The sequence below is a fragment of the Phaethon lepturus genome, unplaced genomic scaffold, assembly GCF_000687285.1.
Source record: "Phaethon lepturus isolate BGI_N335 unplaced genomic scaffold, ASM68728v1 scaffold3157, whole genome shotgun sequence".
Taxonomy (NCBI): Eukaryota; Metazoa; Chordata; class Aves; order Phaethontiformes; family Phaethontidae; genus Phaethon; species Phaethon lepturus.
Window position 1 is genome coordinate 100862 of NW_010552355.1, and position 13763 is coordinate 114624.

Consider the following 13763-nt stretch of genomic DNA (forward strand, 5'->3'; position numbering starts at 1 on the left):
ATGACATATCATGAGGACTTCATAGTTCAGAAAGAGCTGGCCCTAGGTGTCAGAGCTGGGGGGTAAGTGTGCAAACAGCACATTTTGAAATCCGGAAGACCCTTGCCAGTGCCAGATACTTGTGTATCTGGACTCCATTTTACCTCGAGACCAGGCTGTATTGCACGGGTCCCTGATCCTTCTCCCCTCCTTTGAGGACTCTATCTCTCCTGTCATTCTTGCCATCTGGATCACTGCTTCCCCCACATCTTTATGTCCTCCCTCAATTTGGTCTTCCTCACAAACACTGCACAGACATGTTGTTATGTCCTGTTTCTCCAGGTCTGTGTGCTCTTCCCCTGGTCCTTGGCTTCAAGCAGGGAAAGTACAAAATGCCTGGAAGAGCATCTCCTGTGGAGCTGGGCAGCATTTCTTCCATCAGGGAACAGCAGTTCTACACGTGGCTGTATCCTGCCCTTGTTGAATTGACAGCAGCTTCCCAGGGGTGGCAAAAGGCACTGTATGATCCCCGTCTCCTTCCTGCCATATTTCCTAAATCATGGCACAGAGACATCTTGATAAAATAGCTATACTTTAAAAAGAAGAAAGGGGGAGAAGAATGCTCTGTTTTAAAAAATCTCATTCTCAAATACTGCTGACTAACTTTCACCAAAACTTGAAATATCAGGTAAACAGAAAAAAGAAGAAAAACAAAACAAAACAAACAAAAAACAAACAACTGTGGCAATGAAAGGAATTAAACTAAGCAGCATTCTTCCATACTATGAGCAAGAACCCTATTTTCAGGGCTTTGAACATAAAAGTTAACTTAAAAATATAACTATACTTAGGTGTCAACTTAACTATTGCATAGTTTAGAAGAGTGATACACAACTCAAACATCTGATGATATATGACAAAACTCTTCCCTTCTGATGCGGACCGTGACCAGTGTAGACAAACCATTGCCCATTTCCTGCCTTCACTGCATTCAGGAGCTGTAAGCACAGGTTGGTAGCCAGCTTCACTACAGACAGGACAGTGGCAACAACACAAATGAACTCGTGTATGTGCTTAGCACCTTCAATTTCAGTTGTCTGCTGACAGCTGCGTTTGGAATAAGTCTTTTAATGCCAGGCTTCTGCCTTTCTCTGGAATTGCTTTGAAAGGTGAGAGACCTGGTTTTCTTTTGTCCATGGAGCTTCCATTTTTTCATGGAAAGATAACAAAAAGAACCTGTGAAGAACTGCTGAGCAAGAACAAAAAGAATGGTAGCTATTTAATACGAGAGAGTGAAAGTGTGGAAGGAGCCTTGTGTCTCTGTGTTTTGTAAGTACTCTAATACTAATTTTTTTATGAATTTTCAGATAGTTCTAAAGACAAGTGTTCATCTTCTCTAGCATGAATAGTTCTTTCCTAATATTAACAGACTCCAAGGAGTGCATATATGTATTTAAGTAATGCTGGTTGCCTTAGGCTTCCCTTATCGTGAGTGGTGAAAATGCCATGCTTTATAGAGTGTGGCATTTTCAAAAGACATTTTATAAAACAGAGGATAGATGAACTCCAATCTGCTGATGCTGGTCTCTCTCTGCAGACTACAAGGGGAGCCCAGAGAAAATAGCTTAGCCTGCCAAAACATGGTAAGAACCTTACTCAAAGTTATTGCCTCTGTAATGATGACTAAATAGCATTTTAACTATCGAAAAGTCTGAAAACTGAAAAGTCTCACTGTATGTTAGAAAACAGTTCCTTCCCTGTAGGCTTTCTATCTGATGAAAGCTTAGGCTTGTGTTTCAAAGGGATTTTATCTGATGTAAGAACATAAACTGAGACAGAAAGCTATAATGTCCTGTTCAAAGTCACATGACAAGTCCATGAACAAGATGGGCATAGAAAATTGCTACTTCTAGTCCTTAACTTGAATTTCTACAATTAAATTTTTATTATTTTCTTTTCCTGTAGGGAATAGCACTTTTATTTCCCTTTCAAGAAGCCTGTTTTACACTTTTCATATATAATTGATCTGTTCCTAATGCGTTCAAAGTTTATAAGTTAGTAACTCTGAGTCTTTCTTTGTTTGACCCTATGAGGTTTTATACTGTCCTTGAGGATGTGTTTGTGACATGAAAAATTCTTAACACCACATTAGTTAATTAAAAAATCATAAAATGTTTTTATCAACAACCAAAAATGCATTTCTTTTGAAAGAAATCAAAGGAGAAGGGAGAAAAATGGAGAAGGAAATGGAGTACTATGGGGTTAGTGGGTAGAAGAAAGGAGAAATTACAGAGTAAGAATGATGGTATTAGTCCCTGACATGGGAAGATGGCTGTTGAGATCTCATGTAGCAGAGGTAGATGAGAAAGTGAAAGACTACTTAGGTGTGTGCGATGAGTTGGAACTACTGATGGCACGTCAGTGAGCAAAGGACTCTTCTACAGGGTACATTGTGGGTAAATGCAAGCTGACATAAAGGTTAAGCTTTACTTAACAGGGGTATTTTCCCTTTCTTTTATTTATTTTTGGTTTTTTTAAAGGGCAAAGCAGATCTACCTTGTGATAGCTTGCAGACATGCTTTTGTCTGTTGACAGTGTTCTAGGCAGGCATATGAAAAAGCATGTGACTTCCAGCTAGCCTCTGTGGGTTTTTCGTGTTAAAAACTTCAGTGTTTACTGTATTTGACTTTTAAGTCGTGCATCAACAAATGTAATAGTTAAACTGTAGGGGTGGCAGCAATGGTATAACAGATACTGGCTTGCAGAGGTGAAAGCAAGGGTTGTCTTCAGATAGCAAATGGGATGGTAATAGTGTATTGGCTCAGAACTGCCTCAGAGACTGGACTGTCTGTCAGTGGTTGACTAGGCAGAGGAAAGCTGTCCTAAAACTGAAGGCAGTCAACACTGAAATTCTTAGTGCTGTTTAAAGACAACTTTTGGATTAGAATTGCATCTGAAAACATTGCTTAGTACCTAACATGGTTGATGCACAAACTGATGCACACCTCTCAAATTATCTGATCCATGGGCAGAGATACTGATCCACTTGCTACAGAAAACAATGAACTTTTTTGTCCTCTGCTAATGGGGTATGAGGGGGGAGTAGTTAATGTGGAAACAGAAGTTTACATTTTAATGGTAGTTTCATGTTTATTTAGTAAAAATTGGAGTAGTCAGATAATATCTATCCAGGCAGTGAACTTTCAAAATTTAGGTGATCAGTAAAGAACAAGTTTCAAAAATTATTGGTTTCTGGTATTTTTTCTTTCACGTTTCTATGTCTCTGCTTACTCTTAAGCCAGGAACATGTGAATTTCCACAGGTATCTCAAGGAGTAAAAAAAACAAAAGATGCATCCCTGTGATGCAACTGTTCGAACTGAAGAAAATCTATTCTAACTGGAAGTCTTATCCTCACCTCAGGCCATCGTAACTTTTTTTGCAGAACAAAGTAGTTTATTTCCAGAGTATCTATTCACTTATGCACAAGTCCCTCGAGCTAGTTTTTCACCCTAAGATTCTCCTTCTCATGACAGTTCGATTCATGTAGCTACAGCTGAAATCCTGCTGATGAACATGCATACAAGTTAAAAGAACTTGTTTTCAGATACTGCTTCCCCTCCACTTATTTGTGATGTGTATTTCTTTGCAACCTTACTGCCTTTTTTGATCATGGTCATGATCTCCAGTTCATCTTCTGAATAGCTGCCACTGAGGTATTTGACAAAGCTTTTATTTCTGTTGACAGAATATATCCAAAGCCATCTGTAGCCTGAGTGTTCAAACACCTGCATATTATTAAAAATAATAGTAACTAAAGCCCTGGGAAATGCAAAGGAAGAATAGTTTTCTTAGAAGTAGGACCGGTGCAGTCATTTTCTAGGTGCTGCTGACTGGAGGCCATTTTCTGCTAACATCTCTCCAAGAATCCAATAGCCTTCTTGTGATACAACTGCAAAATGAAGTTTAGGAAGGTATCACAGATAGATGTGAGGAAGATAAGAAGATAGATGATAACATGGGATGTCTGTGGAACCAAATTACTCTTATATAAAGGCATGTGTTAGGTTTAGTTCATAAGCTCTTTGAAACCTCCTGGTTAGAGTAATCTTTTATTTCAAGATCTGAAACATTGTCTCATCTTGCGAACTCTAGGCTCCCTTCTGTTTTGCTTTTCTATCCCTGCCTCATTGAGCTTTACTGCAGAACTTCTCATGTCTGTGATACTAGCTGCTGTTCGCAGACATTTCCAGTCTCGTGCTATGTTAAAAATGTGGTGCCTCTTCCTTCCACCAGTGTCTGCTTTTGGAAGCAGGGGTCAGAGACTCAGTCCGCTGTTAAGTCCCTAATATCATACATGCTCTTGAATATATGTCCAGCATAGTATCTCCAGCTATGCTCTGGTCAAAGCAATCATATTCTAGGTTGAAGTGGTACGTGATCACATCTGGAATACATGAAGATACAGACAGCTCAAGGGGTCACTGTGTGGAGTGAGCTGGAGCACTGGAGCAGCGTCAAGAGAATAACTGTGAATTTGTAGTGCCACAATTTCTTGAGGGCTCCCAAGAGGAAAGCAGATTACATGAAAAACATTCTGCAACTTCACACTTCTGTATATGCTGTGGCAACCTCCTCACCTGTTCTCTTCTTCAGAAGAATGCCAGATGATCTCATGCGAAAGGTGAACTGCAAGTTTTCTACAGAATCATTCTTTACCACGACTTAGATTAATACAGTCTTCTTTCTCTCCCCCTCACATCCTTCCCAACTGCTATCAATATGATAGAAGACATTTGCAAAGGCCATCTGTCAGAGCATCACTCCATGCCAATGTGCTTCTTTCCATACAGCATTGCTGTCTTGTGTCATATCCCATGTGAATCTCTCATCCTTGCTCTCGGCTGTAGATCAGTCTTTTGAAAGGTGACAGCTTCTCTTGTGGACATGGTAATTAGTTAGAAGCCAGCTCATTTTCCCCTAGAGTATGACTTCAGAGAAAAAAGGGAACCTCATTTTTGTCTTTGTAGCTATTTAGGTCTTCCTTATAGCTCCATTTTTGAAGGAGGGGTTCATATTAGCACTGTCTTTCTATTGTGGAAATGTTGTCTGAAGATTAGCCCAACCCAGTTGTCTTAGGGAATCCCATCCTCGTTGCCAATTATGTCCTAGGGTGGTTTTGAGGATTTCCGAGAAGGGTAGACACATATACACAGGCTACAAGGGGCAAAGCAACAAGCGTTTATTACCTACAAGCATGCGTTACACTAAGAGTATCTTGCAAAGGAGTTGTCTTACCGACCTGAGGACTGTGAGGAAGATGGCCCATCCATACATTCTTGTGTCGTCCTGCACCGCGCGCTCAGCCCAGCAGTCAGTAGGTGCCAGCTTTACGTGGGCGTCCCCACAGAGGCAATGGTGGCCTCGCCATACACCGATCCCCTGCTTTTCGGGAAATCCCGGTATTTATACAATTGTGGAGGAGTGGGTTTTGACACACGTGACCAGCGAGTGCCGAAACACACCTCTCTTGCTGACTCAGCATAGGGAGTCTATGGCATATGCGCGCGCTGGTCAGGCGCGCTGCGCACACCATAGCCATCCCATCTATTGGTTCGTAGGCTCTGTACACACGACATATTGTCAATCATGCTTAAGCCAATAGCAAGATGTTGCAAGGATTCCTACCTCCACGTCCTTCCCTAGTATTGTTCAACTTTCTTATCTCTGTGGGGAACCATCTGGTTTCTCTCACCCGGCCTGTTATCTACTTCTCACCCAGCTATCTGTTCTCACTGTGCTAACTGCGGTGTTCTCACGGGCCGAAAGTCCATCTTTTAACCCCCCTGCTGCAGTTTCCTCACTGTCTACTTCTCACTCAGTGTCCAACTACGGACCGAAATTCCATCTTTTAACCCCTCCGTATACACTGGTGTAAAGTCTGATTGTCAACCAGACCACGGCTCCCCTTCTCCTCACTGCTGATGGAGATGATACTGCAGTTCTCGATGACATGCATGCCAGCCCTTTGCTTGCAGTTTATTCCCACATTGACATTTGCACAAGGTGGTTTCTAGTGCTGTGACACAATTCTGCTGGAGGTGAGCAAGGATGTAGGCACCCTGTGGAAGCCAGGACTCTTCTCTTACATGGCACCTGCAGTGGAATTCCAGGGACTGTTTTGTGTTTTACTTCCTCAGAACAGGTAATACAAATTCTCAGTGACATCCAGCCCTTTCTGGGTGTATAAACTTGAAGCATTTTCACTGCTTTTACGTACCAAATCTATTTTACTGGAGCTGTAGCAGCACAAAACTTGGCAGAGGAAATGCACCTAAGAAGCTGGAGGAAAGCTCAGGCAGTTCGCTGATGTGGAGGTGATCTAGCTGGATGTGCTTTGTGAAGGTCTACGCTGAGCAAAGTGCAGTGACTGCAGATTGAACACAGTACTCAGCAGCATTTGCCGTACGTGGTCTATCTCTGCAGGGCAAAAAATCGTGTCATGAATTTGATCCAAATCAAACAGAACTGCATTAGTGATGTACAGGGGGTTAGATTGAATTGGCAAGGCGTGATAAAGTAATATTTGGGTTTCTGAGGCTTACAAAAACAACATGCATGACTAATTTTGGCTAACGGACAATTAAACATACGACTTAAAGTATTTCAGGTATTTTGAAAGCTCTGATATATGAATCAAATGGAAAAGTGAATGTGCATATGTAGCATTAGGCATTCCTTTATATTTGTTTGTTTTTAGTCTTTCATTATATTGCAGTTTACTTTAAGATACAAGCAAGCAAACAAAAACAAAAGCTGGCTGTCAAGATCAGCTGTAGCAGTCTAAGCAAGTTGCAGTGGTCTGACAGTTGATAAAAAGCATAATGTATACAACAATGTTTTTCACAGCTTTGAAGAACTCATCTACACTTACCGTATCTTCAGAGAACACCAAGGAAATTTTAGAATACAGGTGGGTAACTCTCATTTCATCAGTAAAGATTGCACTAAACATCATTGTGTTGGTTAAAAAAAGTTCATATACATGAACACATTACCTTAGAAAATATTACCAAGTTTGCTTTCTTCTCTACTCAATTCTTGACATTTAATCTTTATTATTAAGATTATAATAAAGATTATAATCTTTATTATAAATAAGATAATAATATTTATTATTACATATGAGCTCAGAAGTAGCTATTTTCTTTGTAGAATTCCCTTATAACCTAAGTGGATCTGTTATTTGTTGACCAGCTGCTTTCTGATTTGAGCATTTCTTTTTTATAGCATTGAAGAAAAATCTATCACTTTCGTTACTTGTTCCTGTTCCTAATTAGATTTTCCTGTTTGAAAGCTCTGCCGTTGCACCCAGCATCTTGTAGGGATTTGGAATGTTGCAACTATCTTTTTGATTTAAAGAAACCTATCTATAATTCTGTGCATTTCTGAGGCACCTGAAATAATGACCCCAGATAATGCTGCTCATTGCTTGAATATGCATAAGAGCAGACTGCATCAATCAAATCCCTAGGCAAGATGAGAGGACACTTAAAAAGCTGGCTCACTCCCCTGCTTGCAGTAGGACAGCCAACAGGACTGCCAACAATTAAGTAGCATTTAAGTGGAATGAGGAACTTGCTCCATAAAGGACACACCAAGCTCTCATATGCTGGTAATTTCTTGCTTACTGATGGTTTGGACTGAATACAAGGGACATAATTTCCCATGAAGAAGAACGGTTCGTTGACAAAAAATTATACATTTTGGACTATAGCCACTGTCCTGGGGTTTGGTGTCATGCCTATCAGCAGATAATAACACAAACACTTTTAGTTTTTTCAAACCAAATTTTCCTTACAAGGTTTTGCCAAGAATGTAAAACGAGTGCTGTTCTTCAAATTTTTAAGTCAAATTGGTTTGGCTTGCTAAAATAATAGACTGGAATAATATATTGATGGTGGAGGTGAGATTGTTTGGGTTTTTTAAGGGCCAAATTCAGCCATGAACTTTCTAGAGTGTGGTAGGTTGCCCCCGATGAGCAGCTAAGCACCCACACAGCTGCTTGCTCCCTCCCCACCTTAGCAGGACAGGGTGGGGGGAAGAGAACATGAAGAGTAAAAGTGAGAAAACTCCTGAATCAAGATGAAAGACAGTTTAATAGGTGAAGCGAAGTTGTGCACGCAAGCAAAGCAAAGAAGGAGTTTAGTCACTACTTTCCATCAGGAGGCAGATGTTTAGCCACCTCCTGGAAAGCAGAGCCTCAGCACGCGTCATGGTTGCTTGGGAAGATAAGTGCCATAACCACGAACGTCCCCACTTTCCCTCAGCTTTTATTGCTGAGCACAGTGTCTTATGGGATGGGATGGGGTTGCCCTTTGGTCAATTCAGGTCCACTGTCCTGCTGTGTCCCCTTCCAGCGTCTTGTGCACCCCCAGCCTACTAGCTAGGGGAGCAGAGCGTGAAAAAGAGACAACCTCAAGGCTGTGCAAGCACCATTTGGCAACAGCCAAAACAGGAGTGTGTTACCAACGCTGTTTTAGTCACAAATTCAAAACACAGCCCTATGCAGGCTGCTGTGAAGAAAGTTAACTCCATCCCAGAAAACCCAGTACACAGAGGCAGTGGCACCCAGTCCACACAGGGGTGAGGGAAGATAAAGGATGCAGAAAACTGAAGAAAATAAAGATGTGTTTCTTTTTCAGATAGCAAATGAAGCTAATCCAAAGCCCCGTTCACTTTTAATGACTAATAGTAGGATCCTCACTGTGATTACAGCTGATTAATTGCTTACTGTCTGTCACTGTCCTGAAGTCACCAGCACTGCAAAGTCTCTGTACAGATCACTGGCGGGCTGTCCCGTCGAAGCAGTTCAGTCCAGCTGTATGAACCCACACGTTAAAAAGCAGTTTGTGAGAACGCCGTTGCCCCACTTAGGAGTGCCATCCTCCGTGTACGGCCTCAGGAGTCTGCAGTGCGAGTCACAAAGCCGGACAAATAATAAACTCCCGCCTGAAAGTGAAAGCTGGTGCTGGTGACCTTCATACAGATCCTCAGACACATCCACTGCCTCTGCACATGTCCTTTGCTTGACAGTGCTGATATTTTGTAAAACATTCTGCTTCTCACATAATTGCTTAAATACAACATTTTAAGTGAGAACTAAATATCTTGCCCCTAAACTTGTCCTGCAAGACCAGAGGGAATTCAGTAATGCTGTCAGTCTTTGACTATCTGCTGTAGTGGATTGCTGCAGCACACAACTGAGTCAATATCTTGAACTGATTCCAGCTTTTAAAAAAAAAAAAAAAAGTGGTGAGGGAGGTTACACTTAGTACCGAACAGGTGTCCCTAGTGTTTTAAAGGTGGTACAATATTTTGTTACCAAATCTGTTTACAAAACAACTTTCCAAACAAGAAACAACCTACTGTTCCTTTCATTTAGGGGACTCTATGTGAAGGACAGTTGCAAACAAACTTTCCTTTCCTTGCAGACTTCTGAAGGTGTTCCAGAGAGGCTCTTTAGAACATTAAAGGACCTAATACACACTTATGAAAAGCCAAATCAAGGACTAATTACAAACCTCCGCTACCCAGTAAAGAAACAAAAGGCCTCGCAGAGAAGCCAGAGGTTCAATTCAGGAAAGGATGACGTTTATGATGGTAAGAAATTTAGCTCTGCCTTTGTGGTTCTTCTTTTTAAGATGACTGAACTGACAGGTTTGTGGTGAATAGTTGCTACGTGTCTTCTGAGATCAGCTCACATAGACAGAAGTTCAACATCCTTCTTTTTCATGTTCATTGGAAAATGGTTATTCCCAGCTCACAAGTTACATACCCTCATCCACCACAACTAAAAAAATTAAAATTGCAAGCGATACAGAAGGCAAAGCATGATGTTGCCCACGTCTCACTCCTCCATGGGTGTTGATGCTCCTAGGCTAGGGAAGGCTGAGGACCAGTTTTACCCAGTGTGGTTCTGCCAAGCTGCCAAGCCCCTGCGCTTCCCTGGGAGTCGATGCTGTCTTTTACCTGCACTGTCCAGGTTGAAAGCTATTTTTGTACCAAAATCTAGTTCAAGCTATTTTTGAGATGCTGAGGGGAAAAACAAACAAACAAAAAACCAAAACAGCCAGCTTGTGTGTTTTTGTGATTTGTATTAAAACATTACTAATTTTTCAAGTTAGTATGTTGCAAATAAGAAGCATAGAGCCTTGTGCTGAGGATCACAGCTTTAGAACCAGAGTTCAATCTGTGGTTGACCGTCTGCTAATTTATGCTCGGAAGTCCCAGGTATAAGATAAAGATACAACTTTTCTACCTGACAGAAATACTATGCAAATGGATACAGTAAAGATGGAGGTTTTCACGAACTGATAGACCATGTTTTATAGTCCCATGTCATATTTATGTCCTTGGTTTGGGGAGGATGAATAGAGATATTACTGGTAACTTGCCAGCAATCCCTCACACAATTTTGAAAGCCACTTACCATATTCTGTTGTACAACTGTCAGCTGCAGCATCCATCAGGTCACAGGCTGCAAAATAACCTTGAAACCTTTCTAGGTCCTCTTACGAGAGGACTAAGTGTAACGAGTGAGGGAAACCCTTTCATTAAGTACAGTTATCGTACAGGAAAAACTTCTTGGAGTATCCAACCTTTTGCATGACTTCTATCTCACGAATAACGCCAGCTGGTTGTGTGGGCCAGCCTCTCTGCTCTCTGCCACAGTCATACCTCCTGCCAGTACTGGTGTTTTTTGCAAACAACAGTACGACAGCTCCCTGTGTCAAGCAGACAGGACAGGAAGGGGTGAGCTCTCCCCACTGCTTCATGCGCTAAGCTGCATTTTTAGGGGCCAGTGCAGCAGCAACAACCTCGCCGAGAGAAACAGTAGCAGAGCGGCATTTCGAGTGTCTCCACCAGTGCATTCTCCCTTGTGTCACTAAGGCAGACACGCCACATTTACTGCAAAAAGGTTTTTAGGGTATCTTGTCATTGCTGGTCCAGGGAGATGGAAAATACTACAGTAGCATGGATAAATTTTTAGGAAAAATCAGTTGTAATACATATTTTATTGTCTGGTCATACAACATGAACTTTTCTAGAAGATGCACAATGTCCTGGTCTGGACTCGCAGGGAGGAAAACAAATCCTTTAGCTTTACTATCATAAAAATGGAGGTTTTTCAAAATAATGAAATTACTTTGGAATCATTGCTGGACAATTCTAATTTAAATTTTACTTGTACAGCATTCCAAACTTCCCCCTCAGACTGCTTTATTACGTGCGCACAGAGGGAGCTTAGGTTAATGTCATGATGGATATCTCTCTGAAATGCAGGCACCATGTAAAACACCACAGTGCTTCCTAAAGCAAGCACCATACTTTTCTGGCCCGGTCCCTCAAGCCACACCAGCAACTGGCTTTGCAGCATGCGCAGGACTGAGCACTCCAGTGTGACCAGTGGAACACCTCAAGGGACTGGGGTCACCATGCTGGTTGCTGGACATTTTTGGACATTGTTTTCTAGCCTAGGAACAGCTTGTTTGAGGGTGGCTGCTTGAAGAGGCAGTAGGTTTCCATAGTTGAGATCAAGTCCTCAGCATGCAATTTCTGCCTTTCCCCTGGCTTCTCAAAAAAAACCATAATAAATCTGACAAGGTCTAGAAGAGAAAGGGTTTTTTCAGGCTCTCCTCCCTTAGTTGGGCGGAGAGCTTTTCTGTTGGGTATTTCTTTAGAGAAGAAAGGGTTTGTTATGCTATAGTCATAGCTATCTATCTCAGCTATTGATCTGATTTACTAAGTAAGGATGATTTCCGACGTTTGACTGTTCCTCAGGAAGCAGTCTCACATGGATACAAATCTTTAGTAACAGAGCTTCCTGGCTCAGAAAAGGCAATGCAGGCTTTGCCTCCACACAGACTCCGGGAGGACCCATCCATAGGACACAGGGCCTAAACATTGGCCCTGCAATTGAAACCAAACTGAGTTATTGATACCTGCCCAACAACACGGCCACCGGCCATCCATGCTAACCATGGGCTTTCAGAGGAGCCATGTGCAATGACAACATCTTTTTTATTATTATTATTTTATTGATTTCTTTACAGAAATTGATGACAGCAATTATGTCACTGTCTTACCCTGAATGATCTGCAGCCTGATGATTTGGGAAGCTGCCATTTCAGGCTGTGCCACAGCACAAGGGATCCGCTGGGGAGAGCTGCGAGCTGGGCATTCTCCGCTGTGGATCTTTGCCTCTGGAATTGGTCTCCTCCTTTTGCAGACTGTCAGAGCAGCTGTATTTTCTCCCAGTAGATCCAGTACTTACTATATGTTTCTGTTCAGCAATATAAGAATTAATTTTTATAACAGACACATGCATACATATACATACATATGGGGGGGAAGAGTATCTGTGTACATGTATGTGTATTTCGGTTTTTCAGTCAGCAAACTGTCTAAGATGTCTACTGCTAAAATAAATCTGTTAGAAAGCAGCAATATAACTAAAATAAATGAATGTGCATAAAGCAGTAGTTTATGGCAGAACTGGTATGTGTTGATAAAAACCGTACATGACAAAAATTCTATTGGCATCATATGATGCTTAAAAACCACTCGATCTTGTTATTTTGTGCATGATGCATGTTACTTCATTGTTGGATAAGTGGATAGTATTTCAGCTAGGAATACTCTTACTATCCTGCAGTTTGGAATAATGTAAATTTAAACAAAAAGACTGTGTTAAATCCATGCCATAAAGAATTAATCAACAACATGAAAATGTTTTGAAATACTTTTAATATTGATGAATGATTCTGGTAGATTACAAGAGGAGTGCAAGTTCTACATGTAGGATGGTTATGAACACATCCTAGTTTTTTTCAATAGGTACTGTACATTTGAGAATGCTTACTATATTTCATTTGCTACTGCCGTTAGCTCTGTATTAAAAGGTGTATGGGTTTTGGTTTTGGTTTGTTTTCTTTTTAATGTAAGAATTTGCTTTAATCTTACCCGTAATTTTAAATATTTAATATTTACTTTTGTTCTGAAGGTGGCCTGCAACTAGCAGCCAAAGCCAGAGATGCAACATATGCCCTGATTCTCCTAGTCACTAGTACCAACTGCCTATCTGTTTGTGATCTTGAGGAAGACACAACGGTTGTGTATTTCTTAAAAATCTTTCACAAGTTATTCATGTCTTTTATACTATGATGTTTCTTTTACACCACTGCTTGTTAAAGGACTTGTAGATCTTTCAGTGCTTTGGACTTCATCATGAGTTTAACAGTACTAACAGTTTTTGGTGCCAGGCACAACCGGTACTTCTAGGATGAAGGAGACAAGAAACAAGTATATCAATTAACTCTGGTATTGCCAAAAATACTAACGTATGTGTCCAAATATCCTGAATTGAAAAGAAAGTAGTTGATCAGGAAAAAAGGTATTATTAGAGAGAAAAAAAAATCAACCCTTCTGCTGTTGAACATACGTGTCTCCTAATTGGCAGAATTCAGTAGTCCGCCTGAGAGTGGGTTGCCACACGTACTTGATCGAGCTTCTGCTGCGCTGAGTCACTTTACCAGAGAGAGCGCTGCAGTTTCTCTGACATGAGAGTAGCAGCAGTCCCGACGTGCTCAGTCACTGACACTGATGTTCAACCTTAGGGAAAAGACCGAGGGAGAAGGAATCCCAGGCCATGCCTCAGGACCCTGACCACATGATGCCTGACATCGAGTGTAAGAGCGCATTCGGGGTGCCCCAGGTGGCAGG

The 13763-nt window shown here is 41.4% G+C and overlaps 1 protein-coding gene across 1 annotated transcript; it reads left to right on the forward strand.

Annotated features, from left to right (window-relative positions):
• The first annotated feature begins 1174 nt into the window (after positions 1 to 1174).
• Positions 1175 to 12132, forward strand: SH2D1B (SH2 domain containing 1B). Its single transcript, XM_010291176.1, has 4 exons — positions 1175 to 1308; positions 6888 to 6951; positions 9473 to 9641; positions 12095 to 12132. The coding sequence occupies exons 1-4, from the start codon at positions 1175 to 1177 to the stop codon at positions 12130 to 12132; spliced, it is 405 nt and encodes a 134-aa protein (XP_010289478.1).
• Positions 12133 to 13763: the final 1631 nt, after the last annotated feature.

Excerpts from the sequence above, each read along its gene's own strand:
- SH2D1B (XM_010291176.1), top strand. The coding sequence starts at position 1,175 with ATGGAGCTTCCATTTTTTCATGGAAAGATAACAAAAAGAACCTGTGAA. Across the intron at positions 1,309-6,887 it reads GCCTTGTGTCTCTGTGTTTT|CTTTGAAGAACTCATCTACA; the intron begins GTAAGTACTCTA and ends TGTTTTTCACAG. Across the intron at positions 6,952-9,472 it reads AAGGAAATTTTAGAATACAG|ACTTCTGAAGGTGTTCCAGA; the intron begins GTGGGTAACTCT and ends CTTTCCTTGCAG.